This window comes from Monodelphis domestica, chromosome 8 (genome assembly GCF_027887165.1).
Source record: "Monodelphis domestica isolate mMonDom1 chromosome 8, mMonDom1.pri, whole genome shotgun sequence".
NCBI lineage: Eukaryota > Metazoa > Chordata > Mammalia > Didelphimorphia > Didelphidae > Monodelphis > Monodelphis domestica.
The window spans coordinates 92,206,597-92,230,652 of NC_077234.1; the positions used below are offsets into that span (position 1 = coordinate 92,206,597).

Genomic DNA, 24,056 nt, shown 5'->3' on the forward strand with positions numbered 1-24,056 from the left:
GGACTCTAGAGATCATCTAGCATAATTCCCCTCCCATCTTACAGATGAGGAAATGAGGTCCATGGAGCTTAAGTGACTCGAGTGAGGTCACAGAGCTGGAATTTAAATCTAGGTCCTTTGACTTCAAAATACAGTGCTCTTTTCATTGTACCATAGTGCCATATCTGAAATAGATATGATGTAGTTCCCTTACCACTCTTCTGCCTTGGAACCAATGCACAATATTGATTCTAAGATGGAAGATAAGGGTTAATAAATAAAAAAGAAGTGGTATAAGATTAATCTTCAATATGCTCTTGCTTTCAGGAATTCGTGAAACAACATGATGTAGACCTAATACAATTAGAAGAGCTGCAGAAAGCCAAGGAGGTGGGATTTTTTTTCCATTTTGTGATAGCCTGTACAAAGTAAGCAAAATGAAAAGGCAGGGAACCAAGAGATTGACTCTCCAACTATTCCTCAAAGAATCTAAATTAATGGCCTACAGCTAAACTTTCTAGGGGTTTTAGAACTTGTGTGCTTTAACCATCATGACCCAGTTCTGCCTTTTGGGCTCCATTCATTTCAATAATACATCCTGGAAGGAGTTGGAAGCTGGAAGGGACCTCAGAAGTCATCCAGTCCAAACCTCTTATTTTACAGATAACAAAACCAATAACAGAGAGATTAAGCAATTGACCGATGGGCATACACAGACATTAAACAGCAAAGCCAGGATTTAAACCCAAATCCAGTGTTCTTTCCACTACACCCATACTGTTTCAGCTTTTTAACCAGCACTGCATGGTATGGCTAAGTCATTAGTTTCATGAGGAGTTCTGAAGTTTCTTGGCCAATTGTGTGATTTTTAACTTGGGTATTATTATGAAGCTGTCACCAGAAGTTTTAAAATTAAAGGATGATTTTTTTCCCCTTTTGGTCAATGTAATTCACTAAGACCATCATTCATCCAGGTAGGGGAGGGGGCCAGTGGGCTTATTTAAGGAGAGAGTGCCCACACTGGATGAAATCAAAATTCCAAAAGAATGTCCATGTTAACCAAGCACATAAGCCAATGTGTACTGCTCCTTCTTCTGAAAATAAGCTGTTCCCTGAATATTGATGACATGAGTCTTCAGTTCTGAGGCATTTGAACACTTTGCTGAGGAATAGACAAATGGAAATAGACAGCTTAGTTGGAGAACTCAGGAAAGTATTTGTGGAATGAATGGTAAGAGAGCCACCAGAGAACACAGCAATATGAGGGTTAAGAAGGGCACATGATATCAAAATATATATATATATATTCAGGCTATCACTAGACCAACTAGTCTGCCCCCAGGACAGGGATTCTCCTCCACATTTTGCATTTTTCCCAAACTCCTAGCTTAGTGCTTTGTAAACAGCAGGTGCTTCATTAGGGCATATGGAATTGAATTGAGTCTCTTTCTCTTGACAAAGATTGTGGAGGAAGAATTGCAAGGACAGTCTCTTATTTTAGAATCATTGAACGCTTCATTGTACCATACTCAAGTGGACCTCCAAAAAGAGGTGAGTTCCAGCAGGGGAGAGACAATACCAGCTGAATAAAGCCTGAGAGACTGACGGCTGGAAAGAACCTTAGGCCATCTAGTCCAACCCACTGACACTTAGAGAGAGCATCCTAGGCTGCCTCCATAAATGTACTGTGACTATCCTATTCAGTTACTTGCCTAGGGAGGATAGTCAGCTTTTGAAATGCCTTTCAGAAAAACAATGTACTTCAACTGGAGCAACTCCTCCAAAAGAAGCTTAATGAAATGGAGGAAAAGTATAAATTTATAACGCAGAACCTGACAGAGGAAAATACAGAATTGAGGTATGTACCCACAGGGAAAAGAAGGAGAACCCTAGGGTGGGCTGGGGGGGGGGTCAAAAAAGAGGGAGGGAGAGTTTTGAAGGGTTGAGGAGAGTGGGGGAATTTACCTGCAATCGTTCTAGAAAACATGTTTGATTTGTACAACCCAGTGGAATTGTTTGTCAGCTCTGGGAGGGGGAGGGAAAGAACATGAATCCCGTAAACAGGGAAAAATAAAGAATAAAAAATTAAATTTAAAAAAATTTTAAAAAAGGTTTGTTTTTGAAAAGAGAAGTGATGTAAGCTCTCTAAAGCTAGTTTGTGGTAGAACTGATTTGGAGATGAGATTTCAAACTAATTGGCTAGACTACATTTTCCTGATTCATATGAAATTATATTTTTATGACTATTAATCTGTTTTTAAAAGTAAATTCATTTTGAATTTAAGTTTTTAAAGAACAATCATTTCCATCTATAGAACAGAACAAGAAAAGAGGATTATACATAAAACCACTCCATCTCCCAATTTAAGTCATTTTCACTGGCTGTACCCCATGTCTGAAATGTTTTCCCTCTTTATCTCCATATTCTGGCTTCCTTCAAATCCCAGCAAAAAGTCCTACTTTCTAAAGAAACCTTTCTGATCTCCCTCTAAAGCATTCTAGTGTTTTCCCTGTGTTGATCATACCATCTCCTGTTTGTCCTATATATTAACATCTTTCTTATAAGTAGTTTTCCCCCCATGATATCTCCCCCCATCAACTGTTAACCCCTTGAGAACAGGGGCTGTCTTTTATCTTTCTTTGTTTCCCCAGCTCTTACCACAGGGAATTGTTTTCCTTGTGATTATTCCCTTCCTGATATCATAATCTTTTTTGACCCCTCCCCACATTTTTCTTTCTCTTTTTCCTGATTAATTTATAATCAGTATCTTTTTAATTATAATTTTCAACAATCAATCATTTGCTATTTCCTCCCATCTTCCCACTTCTCCTATCCTATAAGAAAAATAGAGAATTTCTTAATTACATAAGCACAATCAAGCAAAACAGTCTTATTGTTAATTTTTCATTTTGTACATTAGTCCATCTCACTGTCATGAGGGGGATAGTGTTTTTCTTTATTAGTTCCCCCCTCTGCAATCACGATTGATTAGAGTTTTTTGATTTTTACAATATTCAGGTTTCATCGTAAATTGTTCTGGTTCTGTTTAGTCTGCATCCATTCATACAGATTTCCCTAGGTTCCTTTGAAATTGTTTTTTTTTCCATGATAATATTCCAATGCATTCATATACCACAATTTTTTCAACCAAACCCCAGTTAATGGCCATCCCCTTAGAAGCAGCTATAAATATCTTTGTACATATAGGACCTTTTCCTCTTTCTTTGATCTCTTTAAAGTATACTATACCTAATAGTCATATAGATGAGTCAACATACAGGGACCTTCTATTATTATTTTTATGACTATTATCTCTTACTGGCTTTGATTCAGATTTTATTATAGCCTAATGAACTTCTATTCCTTCAGGCCAGCATTTATACTAACTAAAGACACAGCCCAATAATACAAGTGAACACACTAAAACCCTTGAGTATTTTTTAAAATCCCAAGTGCAGAATGTTCTATATATAGATTGTGGGCATCAATAAAACTTTTTGGGGGGTTTCTAAATTGCCATGATTAGTTGAAAACTTCCTATTTGACAAATTTGGGGACCTTACTGTTATAACTAAAATCCCACCTGAGGAAAAAAAAAGTTCTCTTCCATACATTCTATACATTCTATTTCATTTCTAAGATAATGTCTTTTTCTTCACTCAACAGGCATATGCTAATCCTAAAGAATGAAGAGCTTTTCCAAGAAAGGAACAAGCAAGTTAAGCATGAAATCTCTTATCATGACAGTTTTATTGAGAATGAAAATCAAAACAAAAAGGAAAAAAGTTGACTGTCCCCCAGAGTCTGGAGAATTAGTGTAAAGAACTTCCTCACAGGAATGCCCAAGACTCGTTCAATTCTTGGGGTAGCATATTTTTGTTTTTGTTTTCACAACTTAACTTTAACTCAGAGTTGTTGGAAACATAAATGCCATTGAGCCAAGATTTTCTTTCTCCAACTACCCCCACTTTGTATTCATCTATTGAGCCTTATTGTTCTTTTGATTCCCTGCCCAATGATGGCTGAACATTTTGATGATGATAACACAAGGAATGTTTTCCCTTCACCAACATTTATAGATTATTAAATTAATTTTTCATTCTGCCCTTACCTATTACACTAGCTATAAAAGATATATGTATGCTTGATCATATCTTTCAAATGTTAAAGCTGAAATGGATCTCCCCATTTTCCAGAAGAGGAAAATAAAGACCCAAAGAGACTTTCCCAAAATAACACAACCATCTAGTGGTAAATCCAGAATTAGGCCTCAGAATTCCCACTCCAAGCCCAATATTCTTATAATAATTGCCACACTTTCCCGTTACCCAACCTTTTCAAAATCAGTTTGTTAGAAAGCAATCTTATTTATGAACTTGATATCAAAAATATATCCTTGAATCTAGAGTGGCATGGTTTAGTAAAGAAGGTGCTAAACTAGGGGCCAGATAACCTGAATTTAGGATTCTGGTGCTGCCACTAACTTATTGGATGATCCTCATCCTCAGGTGATCCTTGACTCTCTCTAGGTCCCAGGTCATCAACAAAAATGTAGGTCTTGGGCAAGATAAGTCCCAAGATCTCTTTCTAGCTCCCAATTCTCTCCAGTTCACTCCAACATTCAATAAACTATAGCTTGGCAAAAAGTTTTTGTGGTTTCTGCAATCTATTATCCAGAAGTTTATGACTTTGGGGAAACAATCATTAGCAAGATCTAGAGTCATGATGATTGTCTCAGGAAATTCTGAAGCTAGGAATAGTCTACTGAATTGAAAAAATATCGGAGTGAATTAGATGCTTCCAGCAATGCTCACTTTCAAGTCCCTCGTTATAATTTCATACATGAACCTTGAATAAAAGGTTGAAAATAAACCTTGACCTGTGTTATTCCTTTGGTGGTGAAGCAGATATAATGCATTCTTCAGACAAAATTGATTCAACCCAATTCAACCTTCCATATGTCAGGAATTCAATGATAAAACTGAAAATAGCCCTTGCCTTAGAGGAGCTTGAATTTTGAGGGCAGAGGAGGGAAAACATCTGGTGAGTAGAGGGAAAGCAAAATCAGAAAAAACTCAAGGTAGAGGATCTTGGTTCTTTTGGAGCAATAGGAGCAGAACTTAATGCTGCTACTTTACCAATGAGGGCTCATCAGCTTTGCTGTCAGTCAAAAAGCATTTATTAACCATCTACCATGTGCCGGTCATTGTAAGTGCTGCAGATACTAAGAAAGGCAAGACAGTCTCTGCCCGAAAGGAGCTCACGTTCTGGGAGAAAAAACATACAACTATATTCAAACAAGTTGGAAACAGAATAAGATAACTGAGCAGGAGAAGACACTAGCATTGAGGGATTAGGAAAGGCTTCCTATAGAATTTGGGTTATGGTCAAATTCCTTTGGAAACTTCAAGAATCATGATCTACTGCTGATGCTTGGTTCATTTCTGAGATGTTCTGAATGAACATAATGAAGATTTGCATTTGTTCCCTGTAGGTTTTCTGTATTAGCCAAAAAATCATGTCACTACATTGACTTTCCAGGACCTTATGACTGATTATCCTTCTACTGAACAAGTATCAAATGCCTACTGTGTGCCCTTTGCATAGTCTATTGAGGGGGAAATGTGAATGTATACAGAAAACTATATTAAAAACACTAGCAACTACAAGTAGTCAACATTATGTTTCAGGCTCTGTACTAATCACTGGAAATGCAATGAAAGGCAAGGAAATCCCTTACTTAGTATTCTTTTTTTTTTTAATTTGAGCTCTAAATTCTCCATTTCCTTATTGCCAACCCATTGAGAAGACAAATAACACATCAGTTGTACATGTGAAATAATGCAAAATAAATAATTCCTCATTAGCTATTTTGCCAAATAAAAAACAAGAAAAATTAAGTGAAAAGAGTATGCTTCAATCGGCACTCAGATTCTATCAGTTCTTTCTAGAAGTGGATAGCATTTTTCATCATGGGTCTTTTGGAATTATCTCAGATCATTATATTGATTACAAGTCTCTAATGGATGATATTGCTATCACTATGTACAATAATCTCCTCATTCTGCTCACTTCACTTTGTATCAGTTCATACAGATCTTCCCAGGTTTTTCTGAAACTGAACCTCCTGTCATTTCTTATAACAAAATAGTCTTCCATCACAATCATATAGCACACCTTGTTCAGCTATTCCTCAATTGACGGGCTTCCCTTCCATTTCCCATTCTTTGCCAACACAAAAAGCTGCTATGAATATTTTTGTATGTATAGGTCCTTTTCCTTTTCCTTTTATCTCTTTGGGATGTAGACTTAGTAGTGGTATTGATGGGTCAAAGATTATGCCTATTTTTATGACCCTTTGGGCATAGCTCCAAGTTGTCCTCCAAAATAACTGGACCAATTCACAACTCCACCAAAAATGCATTAGTGCCCCAATTTTTCTCCATCTCAGCCTTTCTCATTTTCCATTTCTGTCATGTTAGCCTACCTGGTTGGTGTGAGGTAGTACCCCAGCATTGCTTTAATTTGCATTTATCCACTCAATAGTGACTTAGAACATTTTTATATTGATAGCTTTAATTTGTTCTGAAAACTTTCTGTTCATATTTTTTGACCATTAGCAATTGGAGAATGGATTGTATTTTTTTAAAAAAACCCTTACCTTCCGTCTTGGAGTCAACACTATGTATTGGCTCCAAGGCAGAAGAGTGGTAAGGGCTAGGCAATGGGAGTCAAGTGACTTGCCCAGGGTCACACAGCTGGGAAGTGTCTGAGGCCAAATTTGAACCTAGAACCTAGAACAGTCTCTAGACTGGCTCTCAATCCACTGAGCTACTCAGCTGCCCCCTGGATTGTATTTTTAAAATAAATTTGGCTTGGTTACCTACATATTTGAGAAAAGATGTCTTTATCAGAGAAACTTGCTTTCTTAGTTTTGGCTATCTTGTTTTTATTTGTGATAAAACTGCAATTTTATGCAATCAAAGTCATCAATTTTCCTTCCTATGATTCTCTTTTTTGTTTGGTCATAAACTCTTCCCTTATCCCTAAATCTGACAGATAGAATCTTCCATATCCCCTAATTTACATACCATTTCACCCTGTCTAAATCATCAACTTATTTTAATCTTATCCTGATATATGGTATGAGATATTAAACTATATCTAATTTCTATCAAACTGCTTTCCAGTTGTCCCAGAAGTTTTTGCCAAGTAGTTCTAGCTCTTGCCAATTTGGATTTTTTCTTTATCAAATACTAGGTTACAACAGTCATTTACTATTATGTATTGTATAACCTAATCTATTCCAATTATTAATGACTCCTTCTTAGCCAGTACCAGGCTGTTTTAGTGGTTGCAGCTTTGTAATACAGTTTAAAATCTGATACTTGTAGGCCACTTTCCTCCAGGTTTTTTTTCATTGATTCCCTTGATATTCTTGACCTTTTGTGGTATATCCTAAAATAAATATTTTCAATCCAACCAACATTTATTAAACACTAGTTACAAGCAAGGCATCATGCAGATACCTACAAGATAAAAGAACAAAAATGAAATTATTCCTACCCTCAAAAGGTTAATGAATATTCCATGGAAAGGAATACCACACATACACATATTGCAAGAACACTTGAAGGGAGGAGGGCAATGGAGATACTGAACAGTAACTTGGTTGAAATGAGGAACTCACCTCTTTGGGAAAAGATTTAGTTTTAGTTGCCTAAAGGCACTGAGAAATTAGGACACTTATACACCCAGTTCTTGGCTCTCTGCACTGTAACACATTTGCCCTTTTGAAAAGGAAAAGCACATTATTAAATGAAGGAATCAGAGAGAGATTCACAGAAAAATAGCCACATGGGTTGGGAATTCTTGGGAAGATGGAGAGTCAAAGGCTAGACATAAGGGAAGGCCTGTCTTGCATGGGGGAGGAAGGAAGGAGGTGAAAGAGGGTAGGAAGGTACTGATAAGAGATAAACAAGGAATCTAAAAGCTTCATTCCCTCCCTGAATAAAGAAGAGTTAACAACTGTGAAGACTAGCTTAGCTAAAAAATCCAGCAGATGTTGGATATGTGAAACCAATGCAGTATCTATTTATAAACAGTCTCAAGATAAAAGCTGCCAACCTCTGATCTAGACACAACCCAAAGCATTGGGCTGGCCCAGTGTCCTCCATGATGGTCAGGGCAGGCGGGACAAGTCAAAGGGGTTGAAATAGATGAAAGGGTCCCTATCCAATGGCTCAACTAGATGTAGGACCTCAGAAAGGGGCTGATATACAAATGGGCTTGGGAAATATCTTGCCAGATCTTCCCTTCCTCTGCTACTCTCCCCACTTACCTACATAACAGCAGTAAAGCAGTATTTTCCTCTTCATCTTTCAGTCCAACAATATCCTTCTACTCTACCACCTAACCTTTCCCAATCGTCAATACGATTGGTTTGGCAGACAACAAATGTAAATTCAGGGTCTCCATCCCTGCTTCCTCCATCACCTAGTAATTTGGGCTGGGATTCAGGTTCTCTAGGAAATATAAGTGAATCATGTTTTCTTTAGCATCCAGATAGGCAGTTAGCCTTAAGTGCTACTTGTGAGCTAGGGAAGCAAAAGCAAGAATATGGTTCCTAGTCTCAAAGATCTTATAACCTAATGAAGGAGACAGCATGTAAATATATATATATATATATATATATATATATATATATACAAAACATAGAGAGAGTGTATGAAAGGAATCTCAGAGGAAAGGGGGAAAGGGTTGGTGATCAGGAAATGCTTTCTGCATAAAGGAGGATTTGAGTTGAATTTTAAGAGAAGCAAGGGAAGCTAGCAATTCAAATTACATTTATTTGTGCAAAAATATAAGAAATTTCCTATAGGTGAAATTATCTTAGCTTTTAAATTTATTATCAATATATTATTATTTATTTTATTAATATTTTATTAATATTAATATATTATTTTGCTTTTGCTTTTTGCCTCTGTCCCTTGTTTTAATTCTCTCCCTAGTCATAGGATCTGAAAGGTAAGAAGGTGTCTGATTTAGTTCTCTTCTGAATTCTTTTTAATGGCATGTATTACATGGATTCCTTTTGAGCTTGTGGTAGATGGTAGATGATTTCTTTCTAAATCAAATTTCTGCCACATTGCTTTCCACTTTTCCCAGCAGTTCTTGTCAAACAGGACATTGGTTTCCAAGTAATCTATACAGTGAGGTTTATTGAACACTGGGTTATTGAATTGGTGGTTGCTGATTCTAATCCAGTCTGTTTCATTATTCTTCAATTTTTTAAAACCAGAACCAAATAGTTTTTGTGATGATCAAATTAGGAGTTTGCAGCCTGGATGTATTTTCCTTTATTCCCACTTTTTAAAAAATCATTTCTTTTAGATGTTAGGCCTTTTGTTCTTCCAACTGCTAGTGCAGAAGCAGGTAGGTGGAAAAGCACGAAATTCAGCAAAACTGAAGTTCAAAACCAACCTCAGACACAAGCTTTGTGACCTTAGTCAAATCATTTAACCTCTATCTGCCTATTTCCTCAGCTGTGAAAAGCAAATAACACTAGCACCTACATTCCAGGGCTTTTGTGGGGATCAAGTAAGGTAATGTGTATAAAGTACTTAGCCTAGTGCCTGGCATATGGTAGGCACTTAATAAATGCTTCTTTTCTTCCAAATAAATTTTCTCTATGAATATTGCCTAGAGTTTAACCTAGCCAGACTCTAGCCAGGCTATTTTCTAAATCATATAGACTTTAGGTGAAATCTTAGTGGTGTTCATTTGGACCAGGTTTCCATTGTTGTCCACATTGAATGAAGTTGAACACTGTTGCAATGTTTTTTAAATTATTGTGACAGTGCTTTGGGGGAAAACAAGAAAATTAAATGCACTCCTGGCAGGGCTAGGAATTGGTCTAGCCACTCTAGAAAGTAATATGTAACTGGACCCAAAATATTACTAAACCCAGAGATCAGAGAAAAAGGAAAAGGATTCGGTTCACAAAAATATAATAGTTCTTTTTGTTGGAGCAAAGAACTGGAAATTAAAGGAAGACACTCTTTAATTGAGGCATACCTGAACAAAGCATGTTATTTAAATGTAATAGAATATTAATTCACTGTGAAAAATGATAAAAAGAATAGTGTCAGAAGAACCTGGGAAGACTGATGTTAACTGATGAAGAGAGAAATCAAGAAAACCAAGAGAATCCTTTATACTATAATGAATAACAATGTATAAATGAACAGCTTTGAAAGACTACAAGAACTTTGATTAACACAATGACTGTGATTACAGAAGACTAATGATGAAGAATATGACCAATCTCCTAACAGAGAAACAAGGGACTAAATATGTAGAATAATACACACATTTTTGGGCCTGGGTAGTATGGAATATTTTCCTGAATAAATCTGATATAAGGATTTTGCTTCCTTTCTTAATTTTTTTTCCATAGGGGTGGGGTATAGGAAAGACAATAAATACCTGTTAAAGGAAAGTTTTAATTAAAAAATAAAAACAATAAACACATGAAAAAGCATTCTAAATCTCTTATAATCAGAGAAATGCAAATCAAAACAACTCTGAGGTATCACCTCACACTTAGCAGATTGGCTAACATAAGAGCAACAAAAAGTAATGAATGATGGAGGGGATGCGGCAAAGTAGGGACACTAATTCATTGCTGGTGGAGTTGTGAACTGATCCAACTGTTCTGGAGGGCAATTTGGAACTATGCCTAACGGGCGCTAAAAGACTGTCTGCTGTTTGGTCTAGCCATAGCACTGCTGGGTTTGTATCCCAAAGAGAAAATGAGGAAAAAGACTTGTACAAGAATATTCATAGCTGCGCTCCTTGTGGTGGCAAAAAATTGGAAAATGAGGAGATGCCCTTCAATTGGGGAATGGCTGAACACATTGTGGTATCTGTTGGGGATAGAATACTATGGTGCCCAAAGGAATAATAAGCTGGAGGAATTCCATGGGAACTGGAACAATCTCCAGGAAGTGATGCAGAGTGAGGAGCAGAACCAGGAGAAGAACCTTATACACAGAGACTGATACACTGTGGCACAATCAAATATAATGGACTTCTCTACTAGCAGCAATGCAATGATCCAGGACAGTTATGGAGAATTTATGAGAAGGAATGCTATTCACATCCAGAGAAAGAACTGTGGAAGTAGAAACACAGAAAAAACCCAACTGCTTGATCACATGGGTCTATGGGAATATGATTGGGGATGTAGACTGTAAACGATCACCCTAGTGCAAATATCAATAATATGGAAATAGGTCTTGTTCAATGACACATGTAAAACCCTAGTGGAATTACTTGTTGGTTATGGAGGGGGGAAGGGAAGGGGAAAATAAGATGAATCAATTAAATAAAAATTTTCCATTCTAAAAAAATAATAAGAAAAATAAAAACAAAAAACAAAAGTTATTGTGACAATGAAACAATGAAAAGGCATGGGAAGAATAAAGTATATTTTCTTTAGCTTCATGTCAAAATTATTAAGAATGTAGTAATATTGTTTCAGAGGATTTCTTGAGCCCTGTTCTAAGGAAACAATGATTATTAAATTGAGACATGTGTATGTATCTATGTAATTTTATCACTATCTTTATCTCTAATCACAGATTATTAAAAATCCGTGAGGACCAACTATTACAGAAATCATGAATGCACATATTTAACCCTTAAAGGTTTTGTTTCTCTCTATAATCTAAAATTGTATGTTTCATCAGAACTTGTCATAAGAACTCAAGGTGGTACAGAAACAGAGTAAGGCTGATAGTCCTAGGGAAGCCTTTTTTTAGTAAAAGCCTGCTTTACTACAGATGGAAAACATATAAATTGTTCAATATAGCTGGTATTCTAAGAACATACAGCATTGACAAGGATTCAGGGAGACATTTCTCTCTAAAAGTTATAATAGGAACACAAAAAAGGCCTTTGGGAATGCATTTATGTAGCACTTTGAGGATTGCAAAACACTTTACATAAGCCATCTCATTTGATTCACATGACCTTGTAATATAGGTATTATTATTACCCCCATTTTATAGATAAGAAAACTAAAAGCTTAGAGGGAAAATACTTGCCCAGGGTCACATAACTAGTGTGTCTGAGGTAGGATTTGAACTCAGGTCCCTTACTGGGTAAAGATAAGAGCACAGTCCATGAAAGCAGGGGCCACACTTTTCCCTAAACCACGTCACCTTGGAAACCCCCCAAAATCAACAGATCCCCAGAGCTACTTCTGAAAAGAGCAGATGAAAATCCTGAAGCTTGGAATGGTGTCCCCTACACCCCAGGAGCAGAGCCTAAGTTTAACATAAGGTTAAAAGTAAAAAAATAGGTGGGAAAAATGAGCAATTTTTAAAAAAGGACCTGACCATAATAAGTTACGATGGTGAGAGGGAAGATAAAGACACAAATCTAGAAAAATACAATATAGCAAAGCAGCTATAAACAAAGTCTCAAAGAAAACTGAAAATTGGATACAAACCCAACAAGAATTTCTGGAAGAACTTAAAAAGAAATTTTAAAATAAAATAAAAGAGGTAGAGGGAAAAATGGGAAAAGAAATGAGAATGATAAAAGAAAATTATGAAGAAAATCAACAGGTAGTATAATGTGGTATTTTTGGAGGTGGGATTGGATGGGATTAGATGTGTACTTTGTGCCAGTAACAGGTTCTCCACTGTGGGTTGTAAAAATTAAAATTAATGTGCAATAATAAAAATATTATATTTTAGGTTTATTAATGATCATTAGAAATAAAGGAATAAAAGGGATACAAAATAAAAGACCACGTGCCCATGGCTGATGAGTCATTTCAAACCCTTGCTTACCACCACCAAGCTTGCTGTCATCAAGCCAAAGAGGCCCAAGAGGACCGCCCACTCACTAATATCCTCAGTCTACTGGAAGTATGTAATGACAGGAAGTCAGGGGGCTTCTGGGAAATGTAGTTCTTTTTTAGGGTAACAGATTTCCAATTATACAGGGTGGAAGTGCCAATTAGTCAGCCTGGACCAGGCAGAACCTGATCTAGGACTAGTACACAATTAACAAAACTCAGTAACTAGGAATTAATTTTATTTCAAAAAGGGAAACGTTAAGAGGGTAAGGGGAAATTTCTAATGCTGAGATTACTAACTAAAGTAACCCAAATCTAAAGTCTTCACATGAAGGATCTTCTTAGAGTTGATTTTTCTACACTATCTCCCTGATATGCTAAACTGTAAAACCCAGGCCCTGTATATCTATCCTGACCTAAACCCTCTGTTGGTGTTATTAGTGATATTGGTCAGTAACAGATCAGGCAGGGATCCAGGGAAAGATCCTGAGTCCTAATGGATTTAGATCTCACCTTACAGACAGCTGGATGTTGACACAGGACCAAGACAGCTTCTTCAGACCTTCTTCAGTACACACAGAACAAGACAGCAACACAGGCAGCAATAAAGGATTGGATCAAACTCACAGGACTCAGCATCCACACCATCCAGAATCAAATCCAGAGAGAGAGAGACAGTTCCTAACAGTCTCTGAGTTTTTCAGGTTAACCCCCTTGCAGCATTCCAGAATCTTTTTTCTCCTGGTCTCACACCACTGTGTTCTGTACTCCTAAACTTATCTCTTCCTTATAAAAGTAGATAAAAGAAACAGCAAAAAAAAAAATACTAAAGAAAAAAACACCTTAAAAAACAGGATTGGCCAAATGGCAAAAGAAGCACAAAAAAAAGTCATTTAATGAAAACTTTTTAAAAAGCTTAATTGACCAAATAGAAAAAGTGGTACACAAATTCACTGGAAAAAAAAAAAGAATTCCGTAAAAAGTAGAATTGGATGAATAGAAAAGGAGGTACAAAAGCTCACTGAAGAAAATCACTTCTAAAAAATGAGAATTAGGCAAGTGGAAGCTAATGCCTCTGTGAGCAACAAGAAACAATAAAACAAAACAGAAAGAATGAAAAAAATAGAAGAAAGTGTTTAATATCTCACTGGAAAAACAACTGACCTGGAAAATAGATCGAAGAGGGATGACTTAAGAAATATTGGTCTACTTGAAAGCTTTTATTTAAAGAAGAAGAAAAAAAATCCTAAGCATAATATTTCAAGAAATTAGCAAGGAAAACTGCCCTGATAGTCTAGAACTATGTTGGTGAACCTATGGCACATGTGCTAGAGGGGACTACTCCCCTCCCCCTCTCCATGTGCACCTGAGGACATTTCTCACATGACCTGCCCTTCTGCCCAGCAGCCCAATGGGAGCACTTCCTCCCTCCCCTGTCTTGGGTAAGGGCAGGGAATGGTGATGGCACATATGCAATGTGAGGGTTGCAGTTTGGGCAATCAGTCTCTAAAAGGTTTGTCATCACTCACCTAGAACCACAAGTTAAAACTGAAATTGAATATATCTACTGATCATCTCCTGAAAGAGTTCCCCAAATGAAAACTCCCAGGAATACTATAGCCAAATTTCAGAGCTCTCAGGGCAAAGAGAAAATATTGCAAACAGCCAGAAAGAAACCACATTATCATGGAACCACAGACATGCATTAAAGGAAATTCCATACAAAAGCAAAAGACTTGGAATGATATTCCAGAAGGCAAAAAAGCTAAAATTACAACTAAGAATAGCCTATTCAACAAACAAACAAGCAAACAAACAAACCAGCCTATTCAGTATAATCCTTCAGAGAGAAAAAAATGGATATTTAATGAAATAGAGATTTTTCAAGTATTCCTTATGAAAATACCAGAGCTGAGTAGAAAATCTGACATTCAACTACAAGAATCAAGAGAAGCATAAAAAGGTAAACATGAAAGAGGAATTATAAGGGAATCAAGCTTAAAATGTTAATATTCTTATATGGAAAGATGATGCTTGTAACTCCTAAGAATTTTATCATTATTAGGACAACTAGAAGGAATATATATATATATATATATATATGTATGTATACATATGTATGTATGTATGTATGTAGACAAAGGGCATAGATGTGAGTTGCCTAGGAAAACAAAGGAAGGGAAGGGGAAAGAAGGTAAAGGGAGGAAATTTTTTTAAATGTATATTAAAATTTATTTACATGTAATAGAGAAAAAATAAAATTAAAATTAAATGTAAGGTTTTTTTTTTTCATTTTAAGAAGCATCTATGGCTTTTGGAAGAACTTGTCACTCAATCCCAGGAAATAGGTTAATTTACAATCTAATTATCAATAACAACACACAGCTTATTGATGTGCTTTTCAGGTTCACTCAGATTGAATTCCACTCATAGATGATAGAGTAAGTCATTTATCTGGATCTTTATCCCAGATCCTCTGACTCTTAAATCCATCCCACCATAGGCACTTACCCCTAATGCCAATAATTTCCCTCTCCTCCAGGCTTTGTGACACTGCTGACTCTTCTCTTTAATACTCTTTTCTCTTGGTTTTCAGGACACCACTCTCATGGTGCCTGCCTATAAGACCACTTCTCAGCCTCCTTTATTGGACCCTCATTGGCATCATGCCCTCTAATTGTAAGTATCCCATGGGCCTCTCTTCTGGGCTCTCTTCTCCTTCAATATGCACATAAAATGGTGCTAAAAATACAGGTAGATGCTGGCACTTGTGTGGATCCATAATTCATTTCATTCCAACACATCTCTAATCCATTTGGACCACTGTTGCTCCATTCCCCTCTTTTATTGTTCTCCTTTTGCCCTTGATGATAGGGAGTAGGACAAAAGAACTGTTAGGGGAAATGGAAGTTGAGAGCTCTACAGTTCATGAAGCAAGAAAGACAGTGGGAAACTGAACAAGGACTTCTGGGAAATTCTCCTGAGGAGCAGGGTCTTGAGGTTAGAGACACAGAAGGGAGTGGAAGGAAGAGCTGTTTCTCTGGGCCATTTCAGGACACCTGTGGAGATTTCTAACACTGACAGAAATTCTAACATCTTGGGTTCCTGTTTAAAACATTGACTGGTTCCTGTCAACAAACCTAAAATTCTCTGAAGACTCTCATTCCATGAACTATTGAGATACTGGACTCTAATGGTGAGCAGTGTTCTTTCCCCCTATTCTACCTCTCCCCTGGCTACAAGAAAACCGTGTACTTCAGTAATTATATTTATTTAGAAAGAGATTTAGGGTGACCTGCAACCCCTCTAACCTCTACCCTTTGCCCCAATCAACAATTAAATAAGCAGTCAAATAGTGGATTCAATCTCATTTATTTACATCTAGAGAATAAACCCAGTGACAGACTCCATCTTGTTGCCAATTTCCAAGAAGACATGCAATGGAGGCTTGTGAGTGCCCCAAGGCAGCTCATATCCGGATTGAGGTCTTCCATTCCTCTCCTTGTAGATAAGACTTCCCCACCACCCATAAGGACTGGCACAGCCATCAAGGGGCAAGCCTTCACTGAGGGGAGATCTCCATTTTGTCTCCCTCAAGTAATTCAGGGACTCTGGGAGGGGGTAGTGAGGGAAGCCATTTTCATCAACCCTTTCCTCACTTCCTTCAACCCTCATTTCTCCATCTAAGTGAGTTCCCCAAAATTACACCCTTTACTGTTTCCATCCCAGGGATAAAAATTCCTAGGTTGTATTCATGGTTCCTTATCATTAAGTTTGTTGAGGATACAGACTTCTTTATCAATCTTGTATCCCCAGGGCTCCTATACAGTTTCTCACATATTATAGGAACTTATTAAACTTCACCAAAATCAATTCCATTATTATGTCTCAAAAGAGAGGATATCTTAAAATTATTTTCACCATTTTTTCTAATAGCAAATAATAAAAAAAAACAAAACACATATTTTGTAAGTTGGAGACCTAGCTCTTAAACCTTTGGCTAGAGTATGGGAAAATGTTATAATTATCAAGATTCCAGTTTGCAAGGATCTGAACACTTAGCAGTGCACAGAATATTGTAGTGAAATAGTGGTGGAAACTCTGGATGGGGATCACAAGGAGGGAATTATTTTTTAGAAATTATAATATGTATGAGAAATGACTGTTGAGCCACAGTCTTTTTCTTTTTTTCTTTTTTAAATTATTATATTTTATTTGATCTTTCCAAGCAATATTCATTAAAGACATAGATCATTTTCTTTTCCTCCCCCCACCCCCCATAGCCAACGCGTAAATCCACTGGGCATTTTTCCCCTTTCCTTAATATTTACCTTTTCAGATATTCCTTGCTCTTTGTTTTTTGGTATCAAACTTTCCACAGAGCTCTGGTCTTTTCTTTGCAAAAAGTTGGAAGTCTTCTATTTTGTTGAATGCCCATACTTTCCCTTGGAAGTATATAGTCAGTTTTGCTGGGTAGCTGATTCTTGGTTGAAGACCCAGCTCTCTTGCCTTTCTGAAGATCATGTTCCATGCCTTACGATCATTCAGAGTAGAACTTTCAAGGTCTTGTGTGACCCTGATTGGCATTCCTTTATATCTAAATTGTCTTTTTCTGGCTTCCTGTAGGATTTTTTCTTTTGTTTGATAGCTTTGGAATTTGGCAATTACATTCCTGGGAGTTGTCTTTTGGGGGTTTAGTGTAGAAGGTGTTCTGTGAGCTCTGTCAGTGGCTGTATTGCCCCCTTGTTCTAGAATCTCTGGGCAATTTTCTTTGATTATATCTTGTATCATGATGTTGAGTTTGGTTTTTATTTCTGGCTTTTCTGGAAGTCCAGTTATTCTTAAATTATCTCTTCTCCCCCTATTTTCCATATCTGTCACCTTGTTGGTGAGATATTTTATGTTCTCTTCTAATTTCTTGGTATTTTGGCTTTGCTTTATTAATTCTTGCTCTTTTACACAATCGTTGTCTTCCAGCTGCCTGATTCTGGCCTTTAAAGCCTGGTTTTCCTTTTCACTTTGGTCAAACTGGTTTTGTAGATGCGTGAATTTCTTTTGCATTATTTCCCACTTTTCCTCCCAGAAGGCTTCCATCTTTTTGGTTATTTCTGATTCAAATTCTTCATGGGTTTGTGGAGAGTTTCCATTTCCTTTGGAAGGTTTCGGAGCATTTTCTTGTGTATCGTCTTCTATCTCCTCTGTATTTTGTATTTTGGCTCCATAGAATGTGTCCAAAGTCACCCCTTTCTTCTTATTTTTCTTGGGATTTTGGGGCTTCTGTGCTTCTGTGGAGTTTGCCATCTCTGAATGTGGAGGATTAGCTTTTCTTATCTCTGTCTGGTGTTCAGAGGCTTTAGTCCTGGGCAGATTGTCGGTTCTATGAGCTTTCCCTGGGTTAAATTGAGTATGTCTTAAGGCAATGACTTTCACTGGAACTGGAATGGAAGGGTCAGACCAGGGGGCCACACTCTCCCCCGGTTCTCTCTGTTTCCCTGCTGCTAAGGTGCCCCCTCGACTGGGTCGGGTTGCTTTCCGGAAGTTGCCTTCAGAATAGCTGGCTGTGAGGCTGTTTTGTGGGCCCTGAGGGTTGCTGTTGTTTCAGAGGACCCTGCTCTCTGCAGAGGAAGGGGAGTGGCTTCCCTGAGCTCCGAGGGCAGTGACTTTCACTGAGACTTGGATAGCAGGATCCAGCTGGTGAGGCTGTCTTGCCCGCCCTGAGGGTTGCTGTTGTTTCAGATGACCCTGCTCTTTGCGGGGGATGGGCTGCGGCTTCCCGGAGCTCCAAGGGCAGTGACTTTCACTGGGACTCGGATAGAAGGCCCTGAGGGTTGCTGTTATTTCAGAGAACCCTGCTCTCTGAACGGGGTGGTGCTGCGGCTTCCCAGAGCCTTGGACTCTGCGCTCCTACTCCTTAGGTCCGAGTGATCTTGGGTTCTGGCTTTTGAGGGGGGCCGTACCTTTTGATCCAGGTCCAGGTCCAGGAGGAGGATTCCCAGGGTCTGTGCTGTTGACCGTTTTGAATTTCGGCGCCTTAGGAGCTTATAGTTTGAGATCGGTCGGGAAGGGTTTTCCAGAGATCTGAACTTTAGCTTTCTCTAAGCTGCCATCTTGACCGGAAGTCCGCCACAGTCTTTTTCAAAAATGACTTTTATTCAATAAGTATATATTATTTCTTTTCTTTCTCTTCTTCTCCATCCCATAGTCTTCAAAACACTATATTTTATTCACTCCTTAATAAACGTGCATAAGAAAAAATTTAAACCAAATAAATAGATTCTGATAGTGTTCTCAGATCTACAATTTCAAGTAGTACCAACAATTCTAGCTAATAGGAAAGACAAGCTTTTTTCTAAGGGTGAACTTGGGTTGTGGCATCTGTTTCCCGTTGTTCTTTGGATCAGTTTTTTGGCTTACTTCAGAGTTTACTTCTGTCAGGATGGTAAGAATATCATTTCCTCTGAAAAAAACACAGAGTACCACAAAGGAATTAACTAAGTTATGAGTATTAATTTGATAAACTGGGGAAGGACTGCTATTCATAGCCCTGTGATTCCCACATGGTCGGTAAAATCAGTGGAGACATATAGTCATAAGCTAGTGGTCAAACTGCTTTCCCTCTTCCCCAGTGACAGTACCTCAGGAAAGAATGGGTTGGGGTGTTAACAATAGAATATTTTTTTTCATGCACATGATCTCTAATGTTGCCTTTCAGCTTCACAATATTTCATCCACTAAGTCTTAGAGTGACCCCAACCTCAGTTTCCCTATTAATGGGATGAGGAAAAGGACATGTGCCATGGTAGATTTGCCTGAAAGCACTGTGCTCTCACTTCTTCAGAAGGCACATAAAAAATGTGGCATACTTAGGGAAGGAAGGAAATTGTTACCTTATGTCACCCCTTTCCATCATAAAAAGTATTTTCTCAATGACTAAGTAGATAATCAGGATTGCAAGGTTGGATAGACAGGTATTTAGAGGTGAGTGCTTTGGCTAAGCCAGTAAGGAGAGAAAGAAGAAAGGTTTGAGAAGGTCATAATTACCGAAGACATCCTTCCTTCAAATTCTTGCAAAGGGATTGTATGTACCAGGTCCCACGAGCTGAGTCTCGGTAGGAGACATAATTTTCTACAGTTGCCATCCCAAGCAGGAAGTCGGCCTCATTTGGAATGCATTCACTCTGAAATGATTTATCTGCTTCCAGAGATTCTCTTTGCTGTTCAGAATCTGTATCAAGGGAGATCCCATACTGGGTGGCCTTGCCTTGACAAGCTTGAATAAAGAATACTTTGGGTTTACCAGCAAGAGATGGGCAATTGGAACCAGAGAAATATGATGTCAGATCCCGGATGGGCACCTCTTTTCCATCAATGCCATAGATGGTGCCTTTATTTCCATGGGACAGGAGGCAGCAAACAAAGCAATCTTTGCTTTCATGGTTATTATCTTTGAAGGTCTTTAGGACCTGTTGTATGCCCTCTGCTGTGAGATCTTGAAAGGACTGAATATCAAAATGAAGCTCCTTAAAGATATTTTTCAGAGCCTCTAAGAAGGGAAACAAATGAAAATAGTGAAATAAATCAGTGAAATAAGAGAGGAGGCAAATAAGAATTTAAAAACAAAAACTATAAATCACTTCTATTAAGTGACTCCTTGGGTCCCTCCCTGGGCTTCCCAGAGACACCAGTCTTTGGGATCAATAAGAAGGGAGGGTGAGGACCATTTTAATAAACTGGTCTATTATAACAGATAGTCTGAAAGACCATGTGATAAACTATTCATTAGGGTTATCCCCATAAAGAAAGAATTAGTAGGGTCATATTTCATTTATTCTTAAAACTTACCATTGGTAGTTATCCAAAAGAATTTTTTGTAAGGCCAGTCAACAAGTATTTAACAGTTTACTACGTTGGAAGTTAAGTGACTTGACCAAGGTCACATATCTACTAAGTAGCAGAGATGAGACTTGAACACATATCCTTTGACCCCCAAAACTACTCCACCACAGGCACTGACTCCCAGCACCAACTCTTTCTTTCCTCCAGTTCCTGTTTTACACTGTTGATCACCCCCTTCTACTTGATTCATTCCTGGTTCTACTCTTACCTAACTGACTACCCCTTCTCAGTCTCCTTTGCAGGATCCTCATTCAGACCATGTCCTCTAATTGTAGGTATCCCATAGGTTTCTGTCTTGGGCCCTCTTCTTTTTACCACTTGGTGAGTTCATCAACTCCCATAAATTTTATTCCCAACTCTACACTGAGATTCTCAAATCTAACTATCCTGCTCCAATCTTGCCTTTCCCGGTATCTTTCAAAAATCTCAAACTGGATTCTTAAACTTAACAGATGCAAAATTGGTCCCATTTCCCCCGCTAAACTCTCAGCCCTCCTAACTTCCCTATTACTACTGAAGACAGTAGCATCCTCCCAGAGTCCTGGTTTTCAACCTAGGTTTCATCCTGGACTTCTCACTATTTCTTATGTCTCCATGGCCAATCTGTTGCCAAGGTCTGTTGATTTTACCTCGGAAGTATCCCTCAAATACTCCCCCTTCTCTGATATTGCTACCACCTTGGTATGAGCCCTCATCTCCTCATCCCTTCAGACTACTAAAATAACCTACTCCCCACTTAAATCTATCCTCCATTTAGTCACTAAAGTGATTTTCCTAAAGTGCAGATATTACCATATCACCCCCACTCAATAAATTCCGTGAGCCCTGTTAGCTCCAGGTATATCACAAATACAAAATACTTTGGTCAGTGCTCAAAGCCTTTGCCCTGCGCCCTACCCCTAGACATTTCCAGTAGTCATATGAGGTCAGTTTAATTCATTTGGAAGGAAGGATGGATTGAAAGGCAGGTTATGGTAGTATGAAGGAGTGCAATCAGGAGGAGGGGAGGGGAAATGGTGTAACTGTCCAAGAAGTGACTGGTACCCCAGAGAAACTATCCTGTGGGTAGGAAATGGGGTGGAGGGCAGGGAGAGAAAGAGATCAAGGGTGGAGACCCAAGGCAGGTTCTAGTAGAGGGGCACCATGAGAAGACTGATCTGTGGGCAGTTTTGCCATGACCTAAAGTAATAGCAAGAGGATTGAAGTTGCCTCTTGGTGGGTAAAGAAAGCATATTCTCCCTCTCAATCTCTCTCATTAACCACTGGTGTTCAAGAACTAAGCCCTACTAATTAGAAAGAGAAATTCCATTCAAAATCACCCTAGACAATATAAAATATTTAGGAAGCTATCTGCCGAGACAAACACAGAAACTATATGAACCCAACTACAAAACACTCTTCACCCAACTAAAACTAGATCTGAGCAATTGGAAAAACATTAACTGCTCATGGGTAGGACAAGCTAACATAATAAAAATGACCATCCTACCCAAAATTATCTATTTAGTGCCATATCCATCAAACTTCCAAAAAACTTTTTTACTGAATTAGAAAAAAAACATAACAAAGTTCATTTGGAAGAACAAAAGATCAAGGATATCCTGGGAAATAATGAAAAAAAAAAATACAAAGGAAAGTAGCCTTGCAGTAACAGATCTCAAACTATATTGTAAAGCAGTGGTCATCAAAACAATTTGGTACTGGCTAAGAGACCGAAAGGAGGATCAGTGGAATAGACTTGGGACAAGTGACCTCAGCAAGACAGTCTATGACAAGCCCAAAGATCCCAGCTTTTGGGACAAAAATCCACTATTTGATAAAAAAAAATGCTGGGAAAATTGGAAGACAGTGTGGGAGAGATTAGGTTTGGGTCAACACCTCACACCCTACACCAAGATAAACTCAGAATGGGTGAATGACTTGAACATAAAGAAGGAAACTATAAGTAAATTAGGTGAACACAAAATAGTATACATGCCAGACCTTGGGGAAAGGAAAGATTTTAAAGCAAAGCAAGACTTGGAACGAGCCACAAAATGTAAAGTCAGTAATTTCGACTACATCAAATTAAAAAGGTTTTGTACAAACAAAACCAATGTAACCAAAATCAGAAGGGAAATAACAAACTGGGAAATAATCTTCATAACAAAAACCTCTGACAAAGGTCTAATTACTCACATTTACAAAGAGCTAAATCAATTGTACAAAAAGTCAAACCATTCTCCAATTGATAAATGGGCAAGGGACATGAATAGGCAATTTTCAGTCAAAGAAATCAAAACTATTAATAAGCACATGAAAAAGAGTTCTAAATCTCTTATAATCAGAGAGATGCAAATCAAAACAACTCTGAGGTATCACCTCACACCTAGCAGATTGGCTAACATGACAGCAAAGGAAAGCAATGAATGATGGAGGGGATGTGGCAAAGTAGGGACATTAATGCATTGCTGGTGGAATTGTGAATTGATCCAACCATTCTGGAGGGCAATTTGGAACTATGCCCAAAGGGCGCTAAAAGACCATCTGCCATAGCACTGCTGGGTTTGTATCCCAAAGAGAAAATGAGGGAAAAGACATGTACAAAAATATTCATAGCTGCACTCTTTGTGGTGGCAAAAAAATTGGAAAATGAGGAGATGCCCTTCAATTGGGGAATGGCTAAGCAAATTGTGGTATATGTTGGTGATGGAATACTATTGTGCTCAAAGGTATAATAAAGTGGAGGAATTCCATGGGGACTGGAACAACCTCCAGGAAGTGATGCAGAGTGAGAGGAGCAGAACCAGGAGAACATTATACACAGAGACTGATACACTGTGGTACAATCAAATGTAATGGACTTCTCTACTAGCAGCAATGCAATGATCCAGGACAATTATGTAGGATTTATGAGAAGGAACACTAGTCACATCCAGAGAAAGAACTGTGGAAGTAGAAACAGAAAAAAACCCAACTGCTTGATCACATGGGTCTATGGGGATATGATTGGGGATATGATTGGGGATGCAGACTCTAAACAATCACCCTGGTACAAATATCAATAATATGGAAATAGGTCTTGTTCAATGACACATGTAAAACCCTAGTGGAATTGCTTGTTGGCTATGGGGGGGGGGGGAGGGAAAGGGATGGGAGGAAGGAATAGAAAATGATTTTTGTAACCAGGGAATAATGTTTTAAATTGACCAAATTTAGAAAAAAAAATTTAAAAAAAGAATTAAGCCCTACTTTCTCTACATCAGTTATATGAATGGATATAGTTGATAGAGTGGAGACAGGTGTGAGAATAGGGAAAACAGGACATAT

At 38.0% G+C, this 24,056-nt stretch overlaps 2 protein-coding genes across 5 annotated transcripts in view; one reads left to right on the forward strand and one right to left on the reverse strand.

Annotated features, from left to right (window-relative positions):
• FLACC1 (flagellum associated containing coiled-coil domains 1) overlaps positions 1-4,852 on the forward strand; it is a 31,302-nt gene extending 26,450 nt beyond the window's left edge. For all 4 annotated transcript variants that reach the window (XM_007501613.3, XM_007501616.3, XM_056807177.1 and 1 more), the window contains 4 exons: positions 307-369; positions 1,441-1,530; positions 1,728-1,837; positions 3,647-4,852. In XM_007501613.3, the coding sequence (XP_007501675.2) occupies positions 307-369; positions 1,441-1,530; positions 1,728-1,837; positions 3,647-3,770 (387 nt within the window). In that variant the 3' untranslated portion in view covers positions 3,771-4,852. The remainder of the gene's footprint in view (positions 1-306; positions 370-1,440; positions 1,531-1,727; positions 1,838-3,646) is intronic.
• Positions 4,853-16,207: 11,355 nt separating this feature from the next.
• On the reverse strand, positions 16,208-20,452 carry LOC130455941 (caspase-8-like; the record flags this gene model as incomplete). Its single annotated transcript, XM_056808446.1, has 2 exons — positions 16,208-19,308; positions 19,893-20,452. Coding segments are annotated over 2 exons (696 nt in total), but the record flags the coding sequence as incomplete, so codon positions are not given.
• Between the last annotated feature and the right edge of the window lie 3,604 nt (positions 20,453-24,056).